Consider the following 25,649-nt stretch of genomic DNA (forward strand, 5'->3'; position numbering starts at 1 on the left):
GTCAGTATCTCCTGTGTCTGCAGGTCTGTTTCTGTTCCCTCTACCCGCGAACGATGGAAAAGATACCTTTTAATTCCATTATTCATGTTGAAAAGACTTAAAAATGTTATATCCGCTTTGAAACTGCTTTCAATCTAAGCCACGTGAAGACGCCGGCCGCACAAACAGCCAGGAGGCGGGGTGTGTGTGCAGGCGCCTCTGTAAAATGGTTCCGGCGGGACACCGGGACACAGGAAAACGGGGATACAGGGACACCGGGACACGGGGTCCCCGGGCGGCGCGGGGTGGCGGCTCCCGCTCCCCGGGAAGCCGCGGTGGCCGCAGCAGCTCCCGCGGGTGGGTTTTATCCTCCAGAACCCCCCGGGCCCCGCTCGGCTCGCAGCTCCGTACGGAACGCGGGAGCTCTGCAGACGGCAGGGACCGGAGCACATTCCCTGCTCCCGGCTCCGCCCGGAGCTGATGTTCCAGTGCCATTCCCTCATTCCCTGCCGGGCTCTGCGCGGGATTTCCGACAGCCCCGGCGGCTCTGCCGGCCCGGCCCTGCACCGGCGGCCTCGCTCCGCGGGCTCCGGGCCGGAGGTGGGAGCCGCAAGCGCTGTGTGCCTTTTTAACCTTTTCTGTGTTTGTTTTCGGTGTTTCCCCCTTTCGCTACATGCGGGTTTCAGATGGTTTTTCGTGTTGCTTTTCCCCCTCCGCGGGTGTTTGGGGCAGACGGGGATGCAGCAGCCCCGAGAGGGCCGCGCCGGGCTCCCACCGCCAGCGCTGCCCGGGCACTGCAGAGCCACGAATCCAGCGCCTGCGGCTGTGAGCGCTGCACGGCGGCGTTCGCTGTTTCCTCTCCCCGCAGCACCTGCAAAGTGGCAGGGCCGGAGTTTCCTTTCTCGTCCCCCTGCTCTGAATCTTAGCCCGTACACACGAATCACCTTCTGACCAAAAAATGAAGTAGTAAGAAAACTACCAGCCAATAGGTGCTGCACACGAGGTGTGCAAAAAAACTGTATAAAATAAGTGGTGTGAATGAAGAATTGGCTTTTCCCGCATGAAGAAAATGGAGTCTCGGCTAACCTACTACAATGTCAGAGTAGGGTTTAATCCAGTTCTAGCTGGAGGACGGTCCAAAGGCAGCCTGATGGGTGCTGTGGACAGGAGGCTTTTAGCGTCCCTTACACAGGTGTAGAACCACCGAGCAAGGGCGACAGCCCCAACACATCACAGATTTGTTTTTAAAGGGAAAAAATGCTTTATTTTTTCCAGACAGAAAGTAAGTGATAAAGTCCAGTCTACTCCTGTCCTCTGCCAAGGCCACAACCCTGACTGGGCAGGGATCAGGCATAGTACTGCAGATTGGCTTTTTTCTTTGCTTGAACCTCCAGGATTCCTTCCATGTAGTCCTCGTGGGTGAGCTCTGTAGCTCCACGGCGCAGAGCAATCATCCCCTGCCCAATGAGACAGTATTTATAGAGGGAATGCAAGCACCACACCAGTTCCAAATAATTACTCCATGCTAGCTTTCACATTTTCCTCCCATCAGTGCTACTCCTATGGAGGAATACTTACCGCTTCGACACACACAGCCTTGCACTGGGCTCCATTGAAATCATCTGTGCACCGAGCCAGTTCCTCATAGTTCACATCAGGGCTGATATGAGCAAATGGGAAAAAAAGTCTGAGAGCATGTACCAAATAGAAAAAGCAACGTAGGGAGTTTCCTCAGCCCCACAGCGAGCTCCCAACAAGTGACTGCCAACCACTTCTCAGCCCTGACGTACCATCGTGAGTGACAAAAAAAGCCCGAGGAGGCCATACCTGACATTCATTTTGCGTGAATGGATCTGCATAATTCTGGCTCTGGCCTCTTCATTAGGCATTGGGAACTCAATCTTTCGATCTAATCGTCCAGAGCGGAGCAAAGCTGGGTCCAAGATATCAACCCGGTTGGTTGCAGCAATTACCTAAGTAGAAGCAGGATCATCAGTGTGAAGGATCATCAACTGGAAGACAGGCCTCTTCTCTGCAAAGATTCACCAGCTTCTTCCCTCAACATTGTTTTCCATCCCCTGCTAGACTGCCCTGGACCTCAGCAGCACTCCCTGCTAGCTCCCAACCTTGACTTGTGTGTTGGGCTGGAAACCATCAAGTTGATTAAGCAGCTCCAGCATGGTCCTCTGCACCTCCCGGTCACCAGCCTTCTCACTATCAAACCTGAGGGAAAACAAGGGTAAAAGTGTCAGTATGAACTGTCCACCCTGCCCCTATGTTCTTAACCACATCAAAACACAGAATGGTAGCAGTTCATGCTCCTTGGCTGAGGTGTTCCAAATTTTCCCTTGAAACTACACTCCTACCATGATGAGGACTGCAACTAGAGTAACTGTCAGCAGCACCTAAGACTTATTTAGTCATTACGGCTGAATGGGGCTTATGTTGTACAGACCCAAGTAGTAAATGAGGGCGAACCTCTCCAGGTGCCTGCTGCAGTGATCAGAAAAGAGCTTTATACAACAGGAGGCCATCAGACAGATCCCAAGCCTGACAAACTTTGCTCCTGAGCCCAAAGATTGTGTCAATGGCTCTCCATCTGTGACTGTGTTCACACTCTCCTGAGTAAGCCATGCTTTAAAAGGCTCTGCTTACATACACAGGCAAAGGAAGGCAAAGGAGGCTGCTGGGCAGCTCCCAAGAACTTTACAACATGGACTACCGCTCACCTTTTAGTGCCAATGGCATCCAGTTCGTCAATAAAGATGATGGAAGGAGCTTTTTCCTTCGCGAGAGCAAAAGCATCGCGTACCAGCTTCGCTCCATCACCAATGAACATCTGCACGAGCTGTGGACCTGCCAGCTTCAGGAACGTGGCCTGGGAAGTGAAAGAGAATTAATCCTAGTCCTCATTTCACAATAGGGTCACTTCTGAGTACTGCAAGAAGCCCTTAATTAAAACAAGCAAGCAAGCAAGCAGATAGACAGGGAAGTCCCACCCTTTGTAACACCAATTTGTGTGTATGACCTTCTTCCCCTGGAGGTGTTCTTTGTCAGGTACTATTCTACAGCAGCACACACTTTCACAGGGTTCCTTTTACCTTGGTCTGGGCAGCACACGCTCGAGCTAAAAGTGTCTTCCCTGTTCCTGGAGGCCCATACATAAGAACTCCCTTGGGTGGCTGTATGCCCAAATTTTCAAACTTCTCCTTGTGATTCATTGGCAGGACAATGGCCTCCACGAGCTACAACAAAAGAAAAATATTAATACACAAACTCGTTCTTCTCCACAGATCCAGGCTGTCTGCTTTTGAGTTGAAGTTCAAAGACTGTTGTCCTCTAGTCACACCAGAAACTATACATAAATACACATATACAAGTATCACCTCTTGGATTTGTTTATCCAGCCCCCCGATGTCACTGTACTGCTCTGTGGGCCTCTCATCCACCTCCATGGCTTTCACCCGTGAATCATACTCAGTAGGCAGAGTCTCCAGGATCAAGTAAGAGTCTTTGTTCACCCCCTGTAAACATAAGTCCTTTGCTTTTAACAGGTCCCTCAGAGAGCACTTAATAAAACATGCAATCAAAGCTGATTTACTAGACCTCAAGAACGCAGGAATAACCAGCTTTGACACTGGCATTCATCAAATCACCCCAGCTTGGCAGAGTAGACAATGCCACAGTCAACCTTCCACATTTTAAATGAGTGGTCCAGTTTATTTAAAAAAGACAGGGTTTAAAAAACTTACTAAGTGGTCTCTAAACTTTCAGCACCTAATTGTATGTATAAACACACATAAAATTGTATGTATAAACGCACCCCAAACTGCTTTTCTTTACTGCAAATCTAATTGAACCCATAATACCTTTCTATAAAAATTTTAGTAGAGAAATGGTCTTGGGGAAATCTGGACAGATTTGTCTTCTTTCTCAAAGGCAAGACATTCTGACCACCATCATATCTAACTATCACAACAGAATCACTCACCACCAAATCTCCAGGCTTCAACTTCTCAGCATCAACCAACCCAATAACAGGCAGGAAATACGTCTGTAAAAAAGAAATCAAATTGAACAAAACCAATGTACCAGAGGAAGATCCTTTCTATCACTCCTCACACCTGGTTGGGCACAGGCGTCTTACCTGACGTGTAGAGGTCTTGATCACAGCACACTTGCCCTTTCTCTGGGAATCCAAGTCAATGTTTGCTCCATCCTCCTCCTGGTCATTTGGGTCAACATCCAGCAGCTGAAAACCAGGGTGAAAGAGTTCATGACAATATAACCAGGCTAGCAGGATGGCCCCAAGATTAATGCTTCTAACATACAGGCATTGGAAGAAAAAAAACTTTCCATCATCCATCAGCAGTAGAATCCTGAAAGCATTAAATCCCTCCCGTAAAAATTGATTTCTTGCAACAGAACATGCAATAATGCATAGAAAGATGTTACAAAATTCAGAACAAAATGATTCCTTCTCCCATACAGCAGCTGACATCAAGGCTTAAGCTCATTAAGTTTTAAAACAGTAGTACAAACCAATCCCATTCTTAATAGCACTCTATCAGCATTCTTTTTCCTATCATCAAAATGACTGAATTACAAAACTAATGTGATGGAGAAACAGAGGCACGGCCTTTCATTCACTGTTTCACAAGTTTCAGAGAGCACACGTCCAATTTCAGATGCTGAAGTTTAGGCTCAGAAGGGCTGTATCACCCTCTGACGGTTGTCAGGTACAGAAGAACAGTACCCAAAGCCTAAGGAACAACCCAGATAACAAGTGGGCAAGAGACATGCACTTCCAGGTCACAAGTAAAACCAACAGAAAAACCTGACAGTCCTGGCTCTGGCAGCATCGGCAGTCTGAGAATACTTGAATCCTGATGAGTTCCCTGCCTTTCTCCCTGCCACTGTAAATTGCACACACTTTCCATGTCACTATGTAAGAGCCCACCACCCTCACCTCAATAACATTGGAGACAAGGTAGGGCAGGGTTTTGTTCACTTTGATCTTCTCACTGTTCTCTTTGATCTTGTCTTTCATGGCCTGGAGCTCGTGTGTCACTCTCAGTACCTCACTCTTCATGATCTGCAATCAATACACAGGAGAGAGAAAAAGGAATAGTGTCACAAGACTGAGCCAAGATAAAATTAATAGATTATTCCAAAAGAAAACAGTGGCGGAAATCTGAGAAATAAAGGGAAATGTAATATTAAAAAAAGCTAAGCCAGCAAATTAGCCAGAATTTATTAGGAATCAAGGCTACACAGTCCATTCTGGTCTCTAGCTCATCAATAACCCCAAATAATTTCTTCCCAGTGTCACTTGGTAGCTTCAGTCTGATCAGTGCAACAGCTTACAGGCTGCCTACATAATAATATGGCCCAGATAGAGCAACTGTGGTTTGGTCATGACTTTTTTAATATATACAGATACACAAGTAACTATATATGCACATCTATTTATGTTCTGCAAGGTGGTTGGAACTAGATGATCTTTAAGGTCCTTTGCAACCCAAAACATTCTATGACCCAGCAAGGGCAAGAGAGGGCTCCAGGAAGACCTCATGGTGGCCATTCTGCATTTAAAGCTGTCTTGTAAAAAAGATGGGGACAGACTTTTTAGTAAGACCTGCTGCAACAGGACAAGGGGGTAAGGGTTTTAAATTTTGAGAGGGCAAATTTACACTAGATATAAGGGGTTTTTTACAGTAAGGACAGTAAAACACTGCAAGAGGTTGCCCAGAAACATGGTGGATGCCCCATCCCTGGAAACATTCAAGACCAGGTTTAACAGAGCTCTGAGCAACCTGGTCCAGTTAAAGATGCCCCTGCTCACTGCAGGAGTTGGCCTTTAAAGGTCTCTTCCAACCGAAACTATTTTATGATTCTATGATCCTACTAACTGTAAGGAAAAAAAATCTCTAAGCAAAAAAGTTCTGTACTCCCCATCCAACAGTGAGGACATTTACACCCAACACTAACATACCCAGCACAGATGTCTGCAGTGCTGTCTGGCTGACCCTGACAGGCCTTTTCCTCCCCTTCCTGGTTAGTCACGCAGTGTGCAAATACACACTTTGTGATCCCTACTGAAGTGACTGGAGCACTGAGAGATCTCAGGAGAACTGGTCACACCTGAACTAGTGCATGTGATTCTGTTCAATGGGGAAATCCACTCTTCACTAAAAGTCTTTATGCCTAAGCATAATACTGTGCTGTAACACATTCACAGGACAGAACTCTTACAGGAGCCAATACAGAATCTGTTAAATAAAAAAACTGGAATAAAAACTTAATAAATATGATTTCATAGAATAGCCTAGAAATGATTCAAGGAAAACTGCCTGAAGGGAGGGTTCTGACAAACATTTTGCAATTATAATGCTCTTACTATAAAATGAAGAAGGCTACTTCTACTCCTTACTGTAGTCTGCAATTTAAAAATAAGACATATTTACCTTTACTGTATTTAAAGAGTAATAAAGTACATTAGTAAGTCAAAATTACTTGTGGAGCCTGAAGCAGTATAGGATGAAGTTAGTCTGTAGAATTTATGAAATATTTTATCTCAGTACTGCTAACACTAGGCAACAAACATTCTAAATTTGTAAGTGTTCTTCTATGCAAAATGTGTCTGTCTTGAGACAGGTCTATCTACCTAACATCTTCATGAATGAACAAGCAAGAGGATGGAATGTTTTCTCATCATGTTTGCAGACGACACCAAACTGGGGGGCATAGTCTCTGCGTTCAAGGCCAGAGCAGCCACACAGAACCCTTATAAAATACGAGGACACACGCAAAGCCTCGCACCAGGGAGGGAAGTGCACCTTGCAGTGACACATGCTGGTGACTTTCTGGCTGAGGAATGGACCTGGGGGTCTCCATAAGCCAATAAGCTGAACAGGAGGCAGCAATGTGCCCTGAGAGCAACGGTGGTAAATTGCATCCTGAGCTGTACTACCACTTAGTCCAGTTTTGGTGTCCCCTCATACAGCAAAGACATTGATAACCTGGACTGAGTTCAGCATAGGGCCACCAAGATGGCTGGGAGCTAGAGCATGGGCCCCGTGAGGGAGGTGGGTTTGTTCAGCTGGAGAACAGAACTGCTTGGGAAGGAGGTATCAAAGAGACTGAACTAGGCACTTCACACAAGAGCAGATGAAATAACGAAAAGACTGAAACAGGTGCGGCTCAGACTGTAGGCAAAGCAAATCTTTATCCTCGAGAGGTCTGCCAAGCAGTAGCACTGAACACCCTGCGAAGTGGCGCAATTATCTGTCTTTAAAGGCTTTCAAGATCCAACTGGATAAAGCCCTACATAGCCTGGGTTATGGCTGACCTTGCTTTGAGGAGTTTGGCCTGGGGGTCTGCTCAAGTCTTTCCAACCTGAATTACCCAGTCATCCCACCTGACTCAGGCCACAGAACAGACTTCCCCCTCCCCTGTGCCTACGAGTCAGGGAGGGCCTGTGTAACTTTAGCTAAAACATCCATGGCTGCGTCGAACCACCATCCCCTCAGCTTCCTCGGGTCCATGCTCTTCCAGTGATTCTTCCCAACCTTCGCGGTTCAGTATTCCTCAATCTGCCGTTGTCGATCCAACTAATCGTGTTTAATTTTTTTGCCGTCCCCGTGGCTGTGCTAGTCCGCCCGCCCGCCCCGGAAAACAGCAGCACAAAGCTCCCGGGAGGGCGGCCCGGCCCGGCTCCGCTCCCCGGCCCGGCTCCGCTCCCCGGCCCGGCTCCGCTCCCCGGCCCGGCGCGGCCCCCGCCGCTACCTTGATCTCGCTGTCGAGGAGGCGAGTGCGCTGTACGATCTCCTCCGTGGACATCTTCAGCACCTCCTCGCCGACGCCGTCCTGCGGGGGCACAACGGCAGCGTCACCCTCGGCCCGGCCCGCGCCTCGCCCCGGCCCCGCCGCCCCCGGCCCCTCACCTCCGACTCATCCCACACCGACGCCATCTTTCCGCCGGCCCGCGGGCGCGCACGGCGCGGCGGGTTCGGGGCGGCAGATTCCGCACTGCGGCTTCCCGGCGGCGCAGGGCCGGGGCGGCGCCACGGCCGGGACGCGCGGCCCGGGGGTTCCGCGCACCCTCCCCTCCGCCGGCGCTGCCGCCGCCGCCCCGATCGCGACCCCGGCCGCCCCGATCGCGGCCGTGCCGAATCTGCCGGCGGGGCGGGGAGCGGCCGGCGGGTGACGTGCCGCCCACACGGCCGCCCAGCGATGGCGGCGCCGCCACCGCGGGGCGGGGCGCGGGCGGGGCGCGGAGCCGGCGCTGGAGGCAGACGGGGCGGTCTCCCGGAGAAACGCTTTATTACGGTCGGTGCCCGTACACAGCAGCAGGGGGGGAAAGGCGGCGGGGCCGGGCCGCGAGCCCGAGCCGGCCCCGCGCAGAGAGGCCGAGCACGCCCCCGCCAGGCACAGCCCGAGGGGGCCCGGGAGCGGCTCCGTCAGTCCCCGGCCGGGCCCCGCGGGCCGTCAGACGTATCCGGGCTTCACCGACGAGCGGCGGCAGTTGGGGCAGCCGCGGGTCCCGTTGGTCTGGAGGCACCTGCAACGGGAGGAGGTCGGGTCGGGGGGTGCTCTGGCGCGGCCGGAGGCTCCCCCGGGGCGGCTCCACGGCCGCTGTACACAGAGCTGTTCCCCCGGCCCCCCCGCCACCGGCAGAGACTGGATGTCTTTCCCATCCCTTGCAGGGAGGCACTTCGGCAAATAGTTCTACAAGTTTGTTCCTGTACTGCTGGAGACGTGTCCGTGGAGCTCATCGGGCGTAGCTCACTGCCCGGTAGTTTGATCCTAATTCTGGTGTCGGTGTGAGACTTGGCTATTAAATTCTTAGTTTTCAGATCAATGGTTTTGCAACACTCGTGTTTCTTCTACAATAAAATGATGATACAGCTAACTTCTTTCATGGCAGTAGCATGATAACAGGCTGACCGACTTCTTCACCTCCCTGTGTCACTAGCCAAGGGAGAAAGTGAGGGGACTTGGGAAAAATCCAAACTGCTGCTGGGAGCAAAGAACTGATTCCCCAGGAGGAATCAAATAAGAATCTATGAACTGGGCTGACCACCTACAAAGTGAGGACAACAGTGAATAATCATTTAGAGGAGAAGTGGGATGTGATAGATACCATGGCTAAATCTCACCCTCCAAGGCTGTGAGACTCTTAGCACTGCAATGGGATCCTGCAAGGCAGGATCAAGACAAAGGTGAGCAGGTAATCAAGACAAAGACCTGGGGAACAGCATGCATAGGACTACTCTGGGCTTAAGCAGCTCTTTCCTATGACTGACGTCATGACAATAATATTTAGTACTTCCAGCTAATTACTTCAAGTGGAAGAAGTGGGAGCAGGGTAGTGCCTGGAGTTGGTTGTTCTTCTCCCCAATGGACTCTCCACACATGCCACAGTACAGCTCCATCTCCTCCACACATTCATGGAACTTCACTACATGGTCACGCAGCTCTCGCTGCTGCTCCTTTGTGCGATAGATCCTTTCACACAGGCAGTGGAGCTTCAGCAGGCCGAGCTGCACGTGAAGGACAGAAACATAAGTGAACAACGGGGTGAACACAGACCAGAAACAGGAGTGGGAGCGCCACAGCCCCGTCAGCCAGCTGGAGAAACATCAGCCGGTCTCAACACTTCCTGCCATTAACTCTTCTTCTTTGAGTCACAAAAGGGAACACCATGTTTGAGACACTCGGCAGCTCTTCCACTCGTGGTTTCCCTGAGCTACCCGTGACAGTGTATTTCACTTTCCTTTGCCTCCAGCACACAGTTCAGCAGCTGTTCAGGGCAAAAATGTTTTTTTCAGGAAGAGACCTCTAAGTTCTCTGCTTGTTTTACACCCTATTTTCACTGCTTCCCATTCCCCTTTGCCTATGCCATTGTGACTCCTCACTCGCTTTTCAGACTTGCACGCCGATGATTATCTGTGCAATGCACACACCCAAACACTTCATGACAAAGCAAATCCCAGGCACTCGCTGGTTAATAGGAATGCTAATGAGCAACACAAGCCCGGATACTTCAGTGTTTGACATCTGATACTGCCTGACACAAGACTTTGAAGAGTGCTGGAAAGAAGCTGTAGGATCCTACCTTGTTCCCTAGTCCCTCTGCCAGCTCCTGTGCCTTTTCAATGCTTTCCAGAGCCTGTGAATTGAGAGCACTGGTTATTATTTCTCAGTCAAATATATAAAAAACAGGCTTGTATGTATGTCCTATGAGAATTATTAAAAAAAAAAAATAGGTAAAGAAGTACAGAGTATAATTTGGATTAATCCACGAGAAAAGGTTGGTTTCTGAAAGACCACAAGTAATGCAAGAGCTACATTTCTGTTGTAGACACTCAGTGTTGGCAGAGGCTGGTCCCCAAGCAGAGAGAATACAGACTTATTTAAACTCAGCGCCACACGCTCATTGGGGCTGGGATGGAGCACAAGCAAAGCAAGCCTTGTCCCCATCCTACCTTGCAGGCTCAATAATTGTTGGGCAACTCCAATTTCACTTGTACCAAAGGTGGGGAAAGGGAACACCAGCACCAATACACCACACTCATCTATTTTTTCCCTACTGTTCATATATCCACCTTGCCTACATGGTGTGATGTAGGAGTGTTCTGCTATCCATTTTTTTAAATCTGAAGGAAATATTTAGCATAGCAGCTGTCATACCAAATGTGTCCCTACTTTCCCCTAGATGTCACAGTGTTCCTTCCTGTTCTGATAATTAGTCTCTCTTTTCCAGAACTATTGAGATCTGCTTCCTATTTGTCCAAGGGGAAGACGAGGTCTCCCTTGTGATGCATGTTATAAAATTTCTACCCTATAATTTGGCATTACTGCTACTGTAGGAGGAGAGGACCAGATGAGATGCAAAAATGCACTGTGAATACAGAGGAGATGGCATCAGACTTGTGGTGGCAGCAGCAGACTAGGGTAAGGAAATGGTAGGAGAGGGAAGCGGGAACTGAAGGCCAGCAGGGAGAACATAACTGAGAACTGTGCTTAGGATGACTGAATCTACTGGAAACTCCTAAAATTAATGACTGTGACTAAGAATCAAAGTGAAACGTGTGGGCTAGGGGAAAAGATGTTGACAAGTCTAGGGGAGAGTTTGTCTTGGACAGGAATATGAGACTGCACAAGAATGAGGGCAAGCAAGCTGTGAGCAGCCTGGAAGGATCTGGAACAGCATTGATTACATGACACGCTAATGAAATGGACTAACTAGCCAAGGAGACTGGGAAGATGGAGGAAGCTTGGACAAAACCAGGGAATCTGCAAGTGGAAAGTTAGCAAATTACTTTATTAAGTAACTGATATATGGATGAGCAGCATGAGAAATGGAAACTGAGCCTGTCAAGTTGAAGAACAGGCTTGGGTGAATATTCAGGGATGTGACATCTAAGGAGGTCACATTTGGTCAACAGACATAATGTCCCTGACCCAGAAGGGCAGACTTCCCCCTAATGGCAGGGACAGAATACAAGATTCCTCCATTTTCTTCTCTGTGGGATTTGGTGAGATTAGAATTCTGTGCAAAGCCCTCGTGTTCTCACAAGTGAGAGCTGCTTGATATCAGAGGCTGACAGTGTCTTGAGACAGAATCAGTGAATGTAAGGGTTTGATGAGTGCTCTGAATATTCTCTCCTGCAGAGGCCTACCTGCTGTGTCCTGTCCCATACTTTTGACACTGAGCAAACTTTTCAAGTCCACGGTTTCTTCTTCCATTGCTAACAAACATGGTTACTGAGATTGCACGGTGTGTCTCACCCAAGTGATTCCCTGATGGAAGCACTCAGATGCTGACAGTGCCCTGAACTTGTCTATTACATATACTGGACGTACTGATGTCTGGGATGCTTCATTTCAGCTAAAATTCTTGGTGTCTCAATATGAGTGATAAGAGTGAGTCTTCATCATATTTAGACCCAACCAGCATTTTGACATGGCACCGTGCAGGTACTCGAGGTTGTTCAGAGCTAGTCCAGGGCAAACCTTTGAGCATTTCATTCTGTGGCCAAGTAATGTTCCTGCCGTGCAATGTGCTGCATCTAGTGCAGTTTGGACTTTAACACACATATACACTGCCTAAATATTTTCAAAATAAGTAACTTCACCCCCTTGTTCTATATTGACTGCTTGTCTATCCCCAAACAAATTCCTCCTCTCATTCCTTTGTTTCACATCTTTATAGACCGTCAAATTTTCTCCAGGAATTTTATGCCACGTTTGCCGGCAAAGCACATGGTGGAGCTGTAGAGCTGTCTAAACATCATTAGCACATCAATGGGCTCAGTCATATAACTAAAAAGTAGGCAGAGGAATCTATTTCAGAGCATAAGGCTTCCTTCCTCCAGTGCTGGTTTCTCAGCACAGAGCTTAAAAGTCATCAGGATTGACTAATGAGGCAATTCTGTAACTCAGCAGCCTGACTCAGAATGGATGTTCCTACCATTAGTAACAAATTCCTGGCTGAGAGAGACCGTTCAGAGAAATGTAACTCCACAAGCAACAGACCCTGTTGGTAGAACCAAGGGGGTACAGGTCGCTTCTGAACTGTACCCTCACCAAAGTGCAGTACAAGACTGTGCTCTAATCTTGTCCTACAAACTTCTGTAGAAACAAGTTTGTAACTGACCTTGTCCAGCTCCTTTTGAATCATCCAGCACTTAGTCACTCCTAGCAGCACCTGGATCAGGCCCAGGCGGTTTCCAATCTCTGTCATGATGCTCATGGAAGAATCATACCGAGGGAAGGCTGTCTGCAGAAGCAGGGAGGAAAACACACGTTTTGCTCTGAACTGCTTTTCATGCCCTCTTGCTATTCCCTCTATCCTTCCTGGCAGGAAAGAGCTGTACCTGCACGTCTCTGCGACTGCGATGGATATCTGCAAAGCAGAGCAGACACAGTGCTTGCAGCGGCCGGTCACCATGCTGCAGGGCAATCTTCATGGACTCCTGAAAGAAAGAAGGTCAGTAGAAGAGCTTGTTCCTGGTCCAAAGCAGCAATGCTAGGACTCTGCGCTCTGGCCTCCAAATGATCAGCTCCAAAGAAGGGGCACCATCTTTCAAGGCAAGGAAAATCTTTTTCACGTGTTCCTAACCAAGGGCCATTTACAGACTCAAATTCTGAAGCCCCCTGGGCTACAGAAACCACAGCTCTGAGATTGGAAGGCAGCAGGAAGATCTACAGTCCAGTGTGAATGCCAGGCTATCTCCCTGGCTCCAGCCCTGTGGCAGGATCCCCTGGCAGAGCGCCCCAGAGCTCTGTGGCTCCCGCCCCCCATACCTCGCAGCAATCCATGGCGTCCGCCAGGCGCCCCAGCTTCCGATAGGCCACGGCCATGTGGTACTGGCTCATGGCGCGGTACTTCAGGCTCCAGCCCTTCCCGTAATCATTCACCAGTTCAGCAGCTTTGCAGGGGAAAAACAGGGCTTTCTCGTAGTCCTGTAAGGCAGACAAGCACACCGACAGCCGTCAAAAGGAGAGAAGAAAAAGGCCCAGCTATTTTTTATTTACTAACACTGCAACGCCTGCCGGATTTCTGTACATCTTAAAACTCGTTAACTTAGTTAATGCCGTTAAGTTTATTCTGCAGGAACCATTTACCCTCTTCTATAAGCAGAGGCTGAAAACTTTCTCTGCTCTTACATCATCTCTTCTTGTAACATCAACATGAAGCCTTCATTTTCTCCATAGGGTGACTTGGGATCTCCAAGAAGCTCATTATCCATCATTGCAGGAAAGAGGAACTAAGGCTCATGTCCTCCTCAAATTCACAATAAATAATAATACATTTTTATTTTAAAACTTTTTTTTTTTTTGGCATTAAAAGCGTGTTGGAAATAAATCTTATTTTACAACAATTATGTAAAACCGATCTAAATATCAAAACCCATTCTCAAGTAATTTATATGAGATTGCTGAAGTGAAAAAGTCCTCATTTTTTTCACCACAAAGGGAACCATAACTTCTCAAATTTCCTTTCTCCCTTCTTATTTCACGTTATTGAATGTTATTTTGTTATTTTCTTTATTTTTAGTCACCACACTTCATGTGATGAGTCTTCTATGAGTGAAGAAATCAAGACTTTGTGAGAAAAACCTGTTTTTTGCTGTTTGTACCAGAAGTTAGAACTGGGAAATCACCCCTGTGTTTTACCTACAGCTGCTTGCTCCCAGTATTTGCCTACAATAGTGGTAGAAACAGAGAATCCCTGAGTTTTGGCTGCCAGCCCTGTGCCTCTGATGTGATCCTCTTTGAAGCTAAGTTTGATCTTTTCAACACACATATTCACAGCTGCTTCTGCTGTGCTGTGTAAACATGACACTAATCCTCCCATCCTTGCTGTGGAGGAGAGTACTCCATTTGGATTTTACGAAGGGATTTTAGCTTACAGTGCTCTCTCACTACTTCGCTTCCCAAAGGAAAGACAAAGGCTGAAATTCACGTGATTTCCAATGCTTCCCTGAATCTGTGGGACAACCACCCTTCTGTCCCTTGGCTTCCTGTACCTTTATCTGGGTGTAGAAGTTCCCGAGGCTGCAGCAGACTCGACATTCCAGCATCTTGTCGTCGTTGTTGTGTGCGTAGCGTAGGGCTTTCTCAAAGCACTCCAGAGCCTTCTGGAAAATGCTGAGGCCCAGGAAGGCGTTGCCCATGCTGAGGCTCACCTGGCCGTTCAGCTGCAGGCTCACAGTGGTACCCTGCATGTTCAGGCACGTCTTACAGTACGAGATCGTCTTCTGGAATTCACAGAGTTTCTCATTGCTGCGAGCCAGGTTTAGGTAGCTCTCTGTAAGGAAATCTGGGTCTTCCAGCTCCCGCGCTGTGTCAATCTGCACCACTGCAAACTTTAAGCAGAGAAGATAGTGTTTATAAAAGCGTGTCGTTTATTTAAATACAGCTCAAGCAACCCACAGCGTAGCTCCCTGTACTGGAGAAGAGGCTCATCTCTGAGCAGGGCAGACAAGACCATCAGCACATGGAGAAGCATCTGCATGCACTGAGCAGTTATCTGGTGGTTTAAAAGGCCTGTGAAGAAACCTCTCCCTCTCTTCACACAGTCTCTGGGCAGGGAAGGCGAGCTAGGCTGGCAGCAAGGGGAAAACAGCTCTTAAATGGCCCTAAGGAGAACCTGGTAAAGCAGGAAACATCTGACACAATGCAGTTCTGTTTTCTTTCACTCAGTGTAATGTATCCCACCTTCTCTGGAATTCCTAAGCTTAAAGTACTATATTAATAGAAGAAAGCACACTACTTCTTTAATGAATTTTTCACTACTAAATTGCAGTCTTGATCCTGACAGCTTTAGTTCTATAACCTCCAGGATTTGCTGCATACTGTTCTCGTAAATGAAGTCCCTTTCAGGCTGCAGACTCTTCTAAGCAGTAACTCATGTTTTGTGATGAAATAAGCACACTGCTGGCTTGAATTGGTATCAGTAGCAAAGGTAAATAGCGATTCTCATTCGACATTATCAGTCAGGATTATGGATGGCAAATCCCAAGGGAATCGATTACTTCCTTTTTGTATAGTGGCTATACATAATAATTTAGGCTACTAGAACATTTGACATTCTTTGGAAACAAACAAACAAACAAACAAACCCAAACCCCTCAAACATCACCAACCATCACCAACCATAAATTGTGTATGTGGGGTTTGTAAGCATCTTCTCAGTTTCCATTACAGTTTAGGAAAGCTGCTATGTGGACTCAGTGATGTGCACTAGCTCATGCTTCCCCACATTCCCTTTGCACAAGTTCTTCAGTATTTCCTGATTGCCACACCTTCTTTTCTTGGTAATCTTCCCTTCCAAAAGAGGTTGAGCATCACAACTCTTCTTAAATCACTTTTTATTTCATGCCTTTACTTCTGACCCTTTTTCTCCTGATAGCTCCTCTCTCAATGGCTTATTGCTAAAGTTCTCCTTTCCCTATCCTTTGACCAGTTGCTGTGTAAAATCTTTAGTTTGACTGAAGCCATTTTTCATTCCTAATACTGTGAAAAACTAAAATTCACCTGCTCTGATCCTACTTTCTGTTCTCAGGTGAGGAATTATATTTGAGTATACTAAGCTCACTCCTTTGCCTTTTTTTTTTCCATGAAGTCTTCAGTATTTCCTTCAAGCAGCTACATCTTACCCTTTTTAATTCTTTCTTCCCCAGTCAGTCTGTTGCTTTTGCCAGCATTATTTCACACCACTTACCAGAATTGTTTGTCTTCAAATATTTTCCAAGTGTATCAATACCTCTCCTTTCTTCTTCATCCTAAGTATTTGGTTTCAATATAGGGCTTTGACACGTGCCTGGGTTTACCAAAAAAATGTTCCCCTCTCTCCCCTCCAATTCCAAACAGAGCTACCAAAAACTTTTCACTGAGATGCAGACAGCCCTTTCATGTTTTGTTTTAAATGCTGAATGATAGCCTAGCAAGAGGCAATCATTCTAGTCTAGTAAGAGGCAACCCAAAACATCAGGACAAGAATATGAAAGCCCTTTAGTAAGACCCTATTTCAGGCTGGGATAGTTTCTTAAGAATATTACAGCGCTCTCTTGCCTTACAGATTCTTGAGTCACCCTCCCACATGCTGCCTGCTGTTCTCTGTACACATCCTTTTACTTCTCAGATCCACACACCAGCTTCTTTTTGTTCATTTAATTAAACTGTTTGTCCTGATGTGCTTGAAATGTAACTTCAGCTGCTTTTTACTACTCTTCCACCAAGCCCCATATCCTTCCTTCTTTTCCTTCTTTCTTCTATACTGTCCTCACAACAGGAAGCCGCTCTCTGACCTCAACTGTGAGACATCTGGGATGTCTCAATTACCTCACCAAAACAGCATCTTCTTTTCCCTCTTAATCAGCCCCCTGGCAAACAAATAATTGCAATTAAAAAAACCCCAATATAAGGTCTATATTAGATATCAACCAGAAGCTGAGAGAGGTAACAGACATGTCTCCACAAGATCAATACTCATTCTACAGAGTCCACTTGGATTTCTCCTTTTATGCTGACATACACACTGTAAACAGCTTGCAGTGGACAAAGGCCCTGTTCTCATACCTTTTCCTGAAGCCTGATAACATGGTGTGCCTGCATGTAGGAAATAATCAGGAAAGGTTCTCATGAATAACTGGAGAACTTAACTCAGGAATCTTGAGGAACCAGACCCAGTGAAAAATCATTTTCTGTGAATCTTGTGGGCTGGAGCTCTTGGTGAGCACAGTGATTACAGCAGCCCAGAACATGCGCTCAAGAGCTGGTATTTTCTGGTACACACAAAATACCACCCCCCTTCAGGTTCTGATCTCCGGCCACGTTCCATCGTGGGTGCGACACAATGGCATGCATTCATCTCCAGTTCACCTTACCTTCAGCATGTCTTTGTATCTGCCCATCTCTGCATGAGCAGTGATGAGGCAACCCAAAACCCGAAACCTGCCAGCAGGATCCGCAGACTTCTCCAAAACCCTCATCCAGACTCGCAGGGCTTTTTCGGTCTGATTAGACTGGTAAAGATGGAGTCCTTTCTCTATCTGTTGCTTTGTCTGGTCCTGACCCATCTCCCATGGATTAAAAAGCCTCATACACTAACCTCTAAGGAGAGCAAAAAGGACGTGCTTACAGGAGAACACAACGTAAAATGCCCCGCTAGAAGAGGGCGGGTTGTGTGCTCAGAGGGCCCGGAGCCGTAAAAGCCCAGCCATGTCGGGGGGCTGGAGCTGTGGTAGGCAATGGCAAGAAGTGGTTGCTCAGCACTGAAGGCAGAATCCCAAATCCACTAGGCAAACATCTTGCTTGCTAGGGCTCCCTCAGTGCATTCGTCTGTCCAATCCCGTAAACAAAGAGGAAAAGCACGACAGGGAGAGAAAGAGAAAAATCTCAAGCCACAGGAGTGAAACTCAATCTGAACAGCCAGTGCTGGTCTCCTCCCCATTGGCTGCAGCTGCTCCTGCCAGTCCAGCTCACGTGGCTCCCAGGAATTCTAGTCAGGCTCCCCAGCTCCCAAGGTCACGGTGCCAACTGCCCACCCCTGCCCGCCAGTATGCAGCTTATAAATACCCCAGGGAGAGACAATTGGCTGCAGTCACAGCCTCAGGATGCCTCGGCTGTCTCTTTCCTCTCTGCCCATCCCTTAGACAAGCACTGCTGGTGGGCTAGCTTGGGAGGGAGCAGACTCAGGTGGAACAGTAGCTTTAGGAAAAAAACATGCCTTAAAGGGCAGGTGTGAACAAGGCAACTTCAGTCTGTATGCACCTGCAGTGTTACACTTGCAACAACGTACTTGATACTCAGCTAGGCTCAAAATTCAGCCTCCCTTTTGAGGACCTCAGCCGGCATCATGGGCTGTTTTTATGGACATAGGTCAGCTCTGTTACAGATTTGCTGCAAATACACCTCCAACTTCCTAAGTTTAGGGACAAGGAGCTAACCATCCTGAAAACCTTTGTTCTTGACTGAACGTTGCTCCCTGCCATCAGATGAGGGTGGCAGTCCTCCAAAAGTTTCCAACAGAAGTTGTCAATGGCACTGATTAAGTTCTGCATCCAGAACTTGACAATTTTTTATGATGAATAACAATAAGACACAGAACAACAGATATCTATACGTTTTGGTTGCAGGAGAGGAGTGTTAGCCCCATTAAAAGATAGCTTTACGTCTCCCACACTCCATGGAAAAAATCAGACCGGTTCCTCTAGGAGTCACATTTAATACTCTCACCAATGTGCTGCAGCCTTGGTGGTCTAGAGATTTATTCAGTCCTTCTCAAGAAGATACACCAAACCTGGGGGGAGTGGGGCAGGTGGAGAATGCTACGGAGATATCTAATATTTTTTAGAAACATTGCTCATTTGCAGAAGTTCCTTTCAGTTGCGGTTTTGTGATTCTTTTACTGGGCAAAGAGAAGCAATTGGAAGTTTAAACAGATCTGCCTGCAAAAGCAGTCATGTCTTCAACTGCCTCTCTGCTTCTTGGTGAATTTGGTGGCAGTTCTTCTGTAGGCATTCTGTAAATACCTACAGAATCACCTCAAAGGTTACCAATCACACTATCCTAGTCTGTCAACAAAAACCCAAGGGAGCCTTCCTGAGGTAATATCCTTAAGGAAAGCAGGACACAAAATAAGGAACGACAGTCTACCTAGAGGCTTTACATCATAGCAGGCATGATCTTAAGATATTACATCCACCCTTTATCCAAAATTCTCTCAGAAAAATATTTCAAAAAGAAAATCATTTTAAATTGTAGAAGGGTTTTGCTGCAATAAGACTGATTCTCTCTTGGGAGTCATAGACACGATGATATTTGAGTTATTTAACTTAGCTTTGTTTTTCAGAGACGTAATGTTCTAGATGGTATTTCAGCATAGACTATATGTAGTCTCAAACTCAGGAAGTAGAAACTATGGAAAAATCTACAGAAGCTGAAGAAAACAAAGGGTGAGGCACGGCTGGTTAATACGCGAAAATCACTTCAGCGGCACTGTTAAAATTATTAGCTAGGTACTTTATAGATTTTAGGACTTGCATAAAATCTGACTCAGAATTAAAAAAAAAAAAAAAAAAATCTCTCCTTGCAGTAATTCTTATATGTCTCTCTGGACGTAGGTGGTAGGATGGAAACAAGATGCAGAAGATGAGTCCCCATGGAAAGCATTGATAATGGTGAGGCCATTCAGATTTCTAGACTTGGAGAAGTTAAGATGCCAGGAAAGCAGCCACTTTGAAAGCAGCCAGGAAAGGAGCCTGCTATGTAACAGAATCAAGCCAGGACTCAGGAATGGGGAAAACAAAAATTGTATCATTCTTGCTAGATCAGACTACTTTGAAAATTAACTGTCCACAAGTGAGCTGCCTGTAACTCAAACTCATCCTGAGATTCTTTTGGACCACGTCAGCAAAAGATGCTCCCTTCCCCACACAGCATAGCCAAAAAAGAGGGTTCTTTTTAAAACCCATCTAACAGGTGATCTGCCCTGCATTTTGTTAACCTCATTTTACCTCCTTGCTTTTGAGCACTATGAAACAGCGCTTAGTTTCTTAGGAATCAATTTGCAACTCCCACCTGTTGAGATAAAAACACCTTAGTAAAATAAGGACTAAATTCATCAAGTTCAAACTGGTAATTAAAAAAAAAAAACAGAACAGGAACATGCTGATCTGGAACATACCACTCTGAGACCATCTGCAGCTGCCTAAATAAAGAGGGATAAAAGCTCAGAACTGACTGCCTGTGCTACTTCAAAAAAAGCAATGGCATCTGTGGCTGAAGACAGCTGTAATTCATACAAGATTCAGGTACGGCTTGTACAGACAAACCACAGCTTCTCCTCAGGAAGTGCAAATAAATTAGTCTGAAAGGTGCTTGGCAACATCAGATTAGGGAATCTTACCTGTCATACATGCAGTGTGGCTCATCATGCAGTCACTTCTTCAGAGTGACCACACTGACCTGCTTCTCCTCCTCCCCACTGCTCTTCATAATGTCCCCGGTGACTCCTGGCCGTATGAAGAGAGCAGAATGCGGTGGGTAAAGTCAGGAAGACTGGAGTCAAAACAAATAGTGAAAGGTGGAGGTGGATGTGAGAGGAAAAAGGTTTCTCCTAAAACATTCAGCATCAGGATTTCATCTGCAACTTCGTGTATTTCCCACAAATGTTGATAAATATAACAACTCATGTGAAAATGCTGATTATTTTCAGAGGTTGATACACTGGCTCTTAGGTGTAGTTTGATTTTGTACTGATTGGTGGTGGCCTTTTAAATTGAAGAAAAATCCTTCAAAAATAAAAAAGCAACTGATCCAAGAGGGATCTGGTGTCAGTTCTGTAAGATGTAGCTGACAAAGCTTTGATTGTGTACGACAAGATGAGTGAACCTTCTGCACAAACTGGAATCTTCCATTCTGCCTAAATAAACCCCTTTTTCTGATTCAATTGTTTCTCTCCATCCTTGGCCTCAAGTTGTATCTAAACTGAAATCCCTCCAGCCTCTCTTCACAACAGCTGCAAATTAACTGCAGGGATCCCACCAGCACAGTCTGGAACAGGTGGCTCTGTGCCTCGTGCCGCAATTGGTGAGCTCAGGGCAAGGAATGCAGCACTGAATCCTGATGCTTTGCGAGTGCTCTCAGATTTACAATCATGTAGGAAGTGATGGGGTGAAACAGAGCATGCCAGATAACACAGGAAAAGGACACGGAGGAGAAACATAGCTGTCCTAAAAAGGCTTGCAAGTCTCCAAGATGCAAGACAGCAGAAGGAAGGAATAACAGCAGGGAGTTTTAGGAGCCTTCAGAATTGCAGCAAAATTATGACCATTGTAGTACTTTCCTTCTGAAAGAGGCAATATTCGTGTCAATCTTGTGGCAGGTTTCTAAATGAATTATGCTTTGGCAATGCCAAATACTTTTTATTAATTTGAAATGAGGTATCATAAAAGATATCTTAGTTCTAAGAGCAAAACAGGTAGGCTTTTCTTATCACTAATAAGTAATCCAAATCCATTTGCAGTTTCCCCGTGTAGTATTTCCAGGAGCAGGTGCACTGGGGGCTGCAGGTACCTTGATGCTGCAGAACCAGGATAGATTCAGCAAGCTTGGCTGTGTTCCTGGAAGGGGAAGGAGGCGGTGGCAAGTGTGAGGCTTGTGAGAGTGGCATCAGCTGGTGCCTCCCTAATCCCACACAGCACCACGCACTCGTGCTGCTCCTGCAGAGCTGGGGGCTGCTGCTCTGCCCAAGGTATTGAGCCCCTGAAACACCCCGAAGCACAAATGCACGGACAGGCAAGTGGCTGCATGGCACCAGTTCTGTGAGGCTGGGCATGCCTACTCCTCACTTCCGAGCGTTGCACATATTTGCATTATCCAAGATTCTCAGCTTCTCCGTATCTAAAGGGGATTTGGCTGTCAAATGACCCAAAATGGAGGTGTCTCAACTAGAGAACCTTTTCCATTTCTACTCAAAGCAGCTCATTTACACAGAAGTAAAAATCCAGGCTGATACTGTACATGCAGAACAAGTGGTATTGGGCCATGAATATTTTTGTGTCTCGCAGCTAAGAAACTGTAAAATAGTTCCCTCATCTCTTCATCTTCTTGCACTTGGACCCCAAAAAGAATCTCAAGTTTAAGACACAAATACAAGACGCAAGGACTCTTCTCAAACAGTTTAATAGCAAATAAACAAAGGAAGGTACCACACTTGGCATATACAAAATGACTTGTTGTCGGTGTGTCTGTGCAATTAAAACAGCTTTAAGTTGCCCTTTGGGACAAAAAGAAAAAAAAAACACACACACACAAAAGGAAGAAAATTCCTTTAACACATACTTGCTTGTTCCAAACTTGTAACAAATCTTTTCATTTTTAAATCCACTACACAAACTCTGTGATCAGATCAGAAAAGCAACACGCGCTCCTCTGCTTTTTAAACCATTAAAGTAAAATCTGTAATTCTCTACAGAGTACAACACAATTTCACACAAAAAGACATTTTGTTTTGCAAATCAAAACAAGAAAAAAAGGAACAGCTCAAACAAGGTAAAGAAAAGCATTTCTATGACTGAACCACGACTTCGAGTTGATTAAATCCCGTTAACTGCAGAACAGACTCTACATTTGGTCATAGTGGCAATTTGTTTTCTCATCACATTGTGAATCACTTTACATTGTTTTCTAGTAGAAAAGGCAAAAAACTGTACAAAACCCCTAGTGTTAAATACAATGTTTGTACCAATAAAAAAGCCCACAGGTTTGTCTCCAAAATGTAAATTTTCTTTTTAAATTATTCACAAAAAGCAGCCAAAAATCAGAAAGGCAGCTGCTGCTCCACTGTCTCAAATCCATTAAAACCACCACAGAACAATTAAAACAACCAAAGGAAGAAAAGGAAAGAAGAAAGGAAAGAAACACCCAACATTTGGCATTTTGGTTTTCATCAGATATTTTTTTCCACAGGTTTCCCCCGGAGTTCCTTACGGAACCAAATGCACACGTACAGAAACGTACTGGCAGTTCCTCCATACGCTGCAGGGTATCAGTGCCCCCCAGCACACAGCCCTGTGCATTCAGACTGTGGGACTAACAGCAGCCAGCCCCAACCCTACCTCCCAAACAAATGAGTCCCTACCCTTTTTAATTCATCCTCACGATTCACTCCCAGGTACATGACCCGTATTCGAATTGTTCTCTTTTGTAAGCAGATTAAGGACTGTCTACACAAGTCTGGTCAATACCTAGTGAGAATACAGCATCCTCAACCAACTCAGGAGTGGGACAGAAAACAATCTTTGCATCTTTACATTATCCCAAACACTGGACAAAATTAAGATTTTTATCCAATCAAACTCTACTTGTTTTCTCAGCAAAACCCCTTCTCCTGGAATTCCACTTCACATTATTTCAACTGTTAAGATACCTACACTAGCTTGCTGCTGCTTCTGACTGAAACTTCATCACTGCACACACTCTTCAGGCGCCTTCATCTAGAAGCTACTTCCCAGTTTCTACCTGTGCAGATGGTACGTAGGGCAGGGGAAGCCTGCTACCCAGAGAGCAGTAACCTGTTCTAGTTCATCCTGCAAGCCAGAAAAACCGCTCAGCTCATTACCCAATTAAAAACTAAACAAAAACTAAAAAATCTCCGCAGAGATTCCCCAGCTAAGGCCCTCGAAAAGAGAGCTGGGGATTGTACCCTGTTCAGGTAACAGCTTCAGAGGCTGTTGTATTGTGCTTGTCATTTGGGAAAAGAGCCAGCAGTTGTAGGACCAGGGTTACAAATGCTTTCTCTGGGATATTTAAAACACTTTATTTCATGAGCTAACCTAGATCCTTCCAGAATCCTGCCACCAAACTCTGACTGATGGTGCTAGATTGGGGCTGGACTTGACAGAAACGTGCCCTGAGTTGTACAAAATGCTCAGTGTTTGAAATGAGCCCTAGCTTCAGATAGCTTTGGAAACAGAAATACTGTGAGTTCCCCCACCTTCCTGCTCCCAGCTATCCCCTTCCACCAGAACTTCCACTAGGGGAACAGTGTAACCAAGCACCCTCAGAGCTTCTGACAGCACTGGAGATGGAGCAAGGTCCAGGTGCTCTGTCAGGCAGACAGTCTAAGTGCACAGGTAGATGCCCTCAGGTGGCTTCTGATCAGATATTTGTCATACCGAAACCACCAATTCAAAGGATACTTTGAAACCCATTAAATTGCTCAGTTTTTGCACAAACTATAGAAAACAGAGAGGTGAAGGTGATATATACGAGGGTGTGAAGAAAACAGCAGGAAACATGCACAACATTTCTGGGCACTATCTTAGTTTGAAAGATTAAAACAAAACCATCACATTTTGCTGAGGAGATTGTAGTTACAAAAAAACCAAGCATGCCAGAGCTTAACAAAATACAACATCAACTTTGATCAAATTTTCACTGCAGACTGATAATCACACGGAAGCAGGGAAAAAAATAAAAATAATAATAATTAAAAAAAAAATCAGTAAATGCCAGGGCAAAAATGTAGCTACAATCGGGAGGAAAATGTAGTTCAAGTGTTTTCTGTTGATGCCACTTCAAGTCACAAGTTTGAACTCATAAAAACACAGGCTGTCTCCTCAAGCACAGAAACCAGATCAGCAAAATGTGACTAGGAAGTCTTCTGAAAGATTGAGTCACACCATATAATTGACTTTTTCTTCGAACTGTGTTTTTAAAACTAAGCACACAGAAAAAACTAAGCCTAGAAAGTGATTTGCTGTATGTTCACGGAAATACAAATACTCCACAAGGTATGCTAGCAAGGCTGCTCTGAAGACAAATTACAAAGAATCAGATTCACAAAATCAAGTGGTTATCTTACGAAGGTCTAGAAAAATAGAAATTCTTTTATATTCAAATGCAAGTTTAAATATTCCCCTTCAGCAGTCTTTCTAGCAAAACCAATTTGGCAGCACAAAAAAAAAAAAAAAAAAAGAAAAAAAAAAAAAGAAAAAAAAAAAGAAAAATAAAAGAAAAGAAACAAAAAAAAAAAAAAAACACAAAAGCATCAAAGGTCAACACAAGGTCAAAGGTGAGAGTTCAAGCATCAGAGAAGCTGAAGAGACAAGGATTTGGACGATGTACTTGAACGCCACATCGACATGCTTTAGGCACAACGATGAACAAACGGCAGGAATCTAGAAAAAAAAAACAAACCAGAAAGAGGGAGACCCACTGAGTTACACAGAGCAGTACATCCAAACACGGAGAGAGAGAACAAGAATGGGCACTGTACAATGAGATCTCCTGGGGAAGGGAGTTGACAGGGAAGGGCAGCACATGCCAACGATGGACAAGTAAAAGTCAAGGTACATGAAGGACACCAAGTAAACATCAAACTGCCAGAAACCAAATGGAAGCAGAGGCCTGGATTTCCCTCTCAGCACCCTGTCTGTGGAGCATTCCACGGCCTAGTGACACACTGGTTAGCATGCATTCACCTTGGCCCGTGCCCAGAGTGTCTACTACCTCTGTTTGGAGTAAACTCCCTCCCCAGGAGACCGATTCCAAAAAATATGACTCCAGGGCAAATATTTGCCCACAGAGACTGAGACCATGAGAGACAAGACAGAGGACACAAGGATTCACAGGTGGTTTGACGTTTG

At 46.0% G+C, this 25,649-nt stretch overlaps 3 protein-coding genes across 16 annotated transcripts in view; all 3 read right to left on the minus strand.

Annotated features, from left to right (window-relative positions):
• Window positions 1-1,216: 1,216 nt before the first annotated feature.
• Window positions 1,217-8,031, minus strand: PSMC3 (proteasome 26S subunit, ATPase 3). Its single transcript, XM_040066661.2, has 12 exons — window positions 7,926-8,031; window positions 7,768-7,848; window positions 4,949-5,074; window positions 4,127-4,231; window positions 3,971-4,033; window positions 3,366-3,503; window positions 3,081-3,224; window positions 2,709-2,857; window positions 2,106-2,202; window positions 1,807-1,952; window positions 1,558-1,639; window positions 1,217-1,436 (listed from the first exon to the last, which is right to left on the minus strand). The coding sequence occupies exons 1-12, from the start codon at window positions 7,950-7,952 to the stop codon at window positions 1,326-1,328; spliced, it is 1,269 nt and encodes a 422-aa protein (XP_039922595.1). The 5' UTR covers window positions 7,953-8,031; the 3' UTR covers window positions 1,217-1,325.
• Window positions 8,032-8,401: 370 nt separating this feature from the next.
• Window positions 8,402-17,885, minus strand: RAPSN (receptor associated protein of the synapse). 2 transcript variants are annotated; one of them, XM_040066662.1, is made up of 8 exons: window positions 17,382-17,885; window positions 14,520-14,858; window positions 13,294-13,452; window positions 12,864-12,962; window positions 12,644-12,766; window positions 10,100-10,153; window positions 9,325-9,524; window positions 8,402-8,542 (listed from the first exon to the last, which is right to left on the minus strand). In XM_040066662.1, the coding sequence occupies exons 1-8, from the start codon at window positions 17,595-17,597 to the stop codon at window positions 8,470-8,472; spliced, it is 1,263 nt and encodes a 420-aa protein (XP_039922596.1). In that variant the 5' UTR covers window positions 17,598-17,885; the 3' UTR covers window positions 8,402-8,469. The 2 variants fall into 2 exon arrangements, with proteins under 2 accessions (XP_039922596.1, XP_039922597.1); XM_040066663.1 differs by lacking the exon at window positions 17,382-17,885 and adding an exon at window positions 17,074-17,212.
• Window positions 17,886-22,166: 4,281 nt separating this feature from the next.
• The window catches only part of CELF1 (CUGBP Elav-like family member 1), a 61,905-nt gene continuing 58,422 nt past the window's right edge, over window positions 22,167-25,649 (minus strand). For all 13 annotated transcript variants that reach the window (XM_040066674.2, XM_040066673.2, XM_040066670.2 and 10 more), the window contains one exon: window positions 22,167-25,181. The gene's annotated coding sequence lies outside the window, so the exon portion shown is untranslated. The remainder of the gene's footprint in view (window positions 25,182-25,649) is intronic.

The sequence above is a fragment of the Hirundo rustica genome, chromosome 6 (assembly GCF_015227805.2).
Source record: "Hirundo rustica isolate bHirRus1 chromosome 6, bHirRus1.pri.v3, whole genome shotgun sequence".
In the NCBI taxonomy this organism is placed as follows: Eukaryota; Metazoa; Chordata; class Aves; order Passeriformes; family Hirundinidae; genus Hirundo; species Hirundo rustica.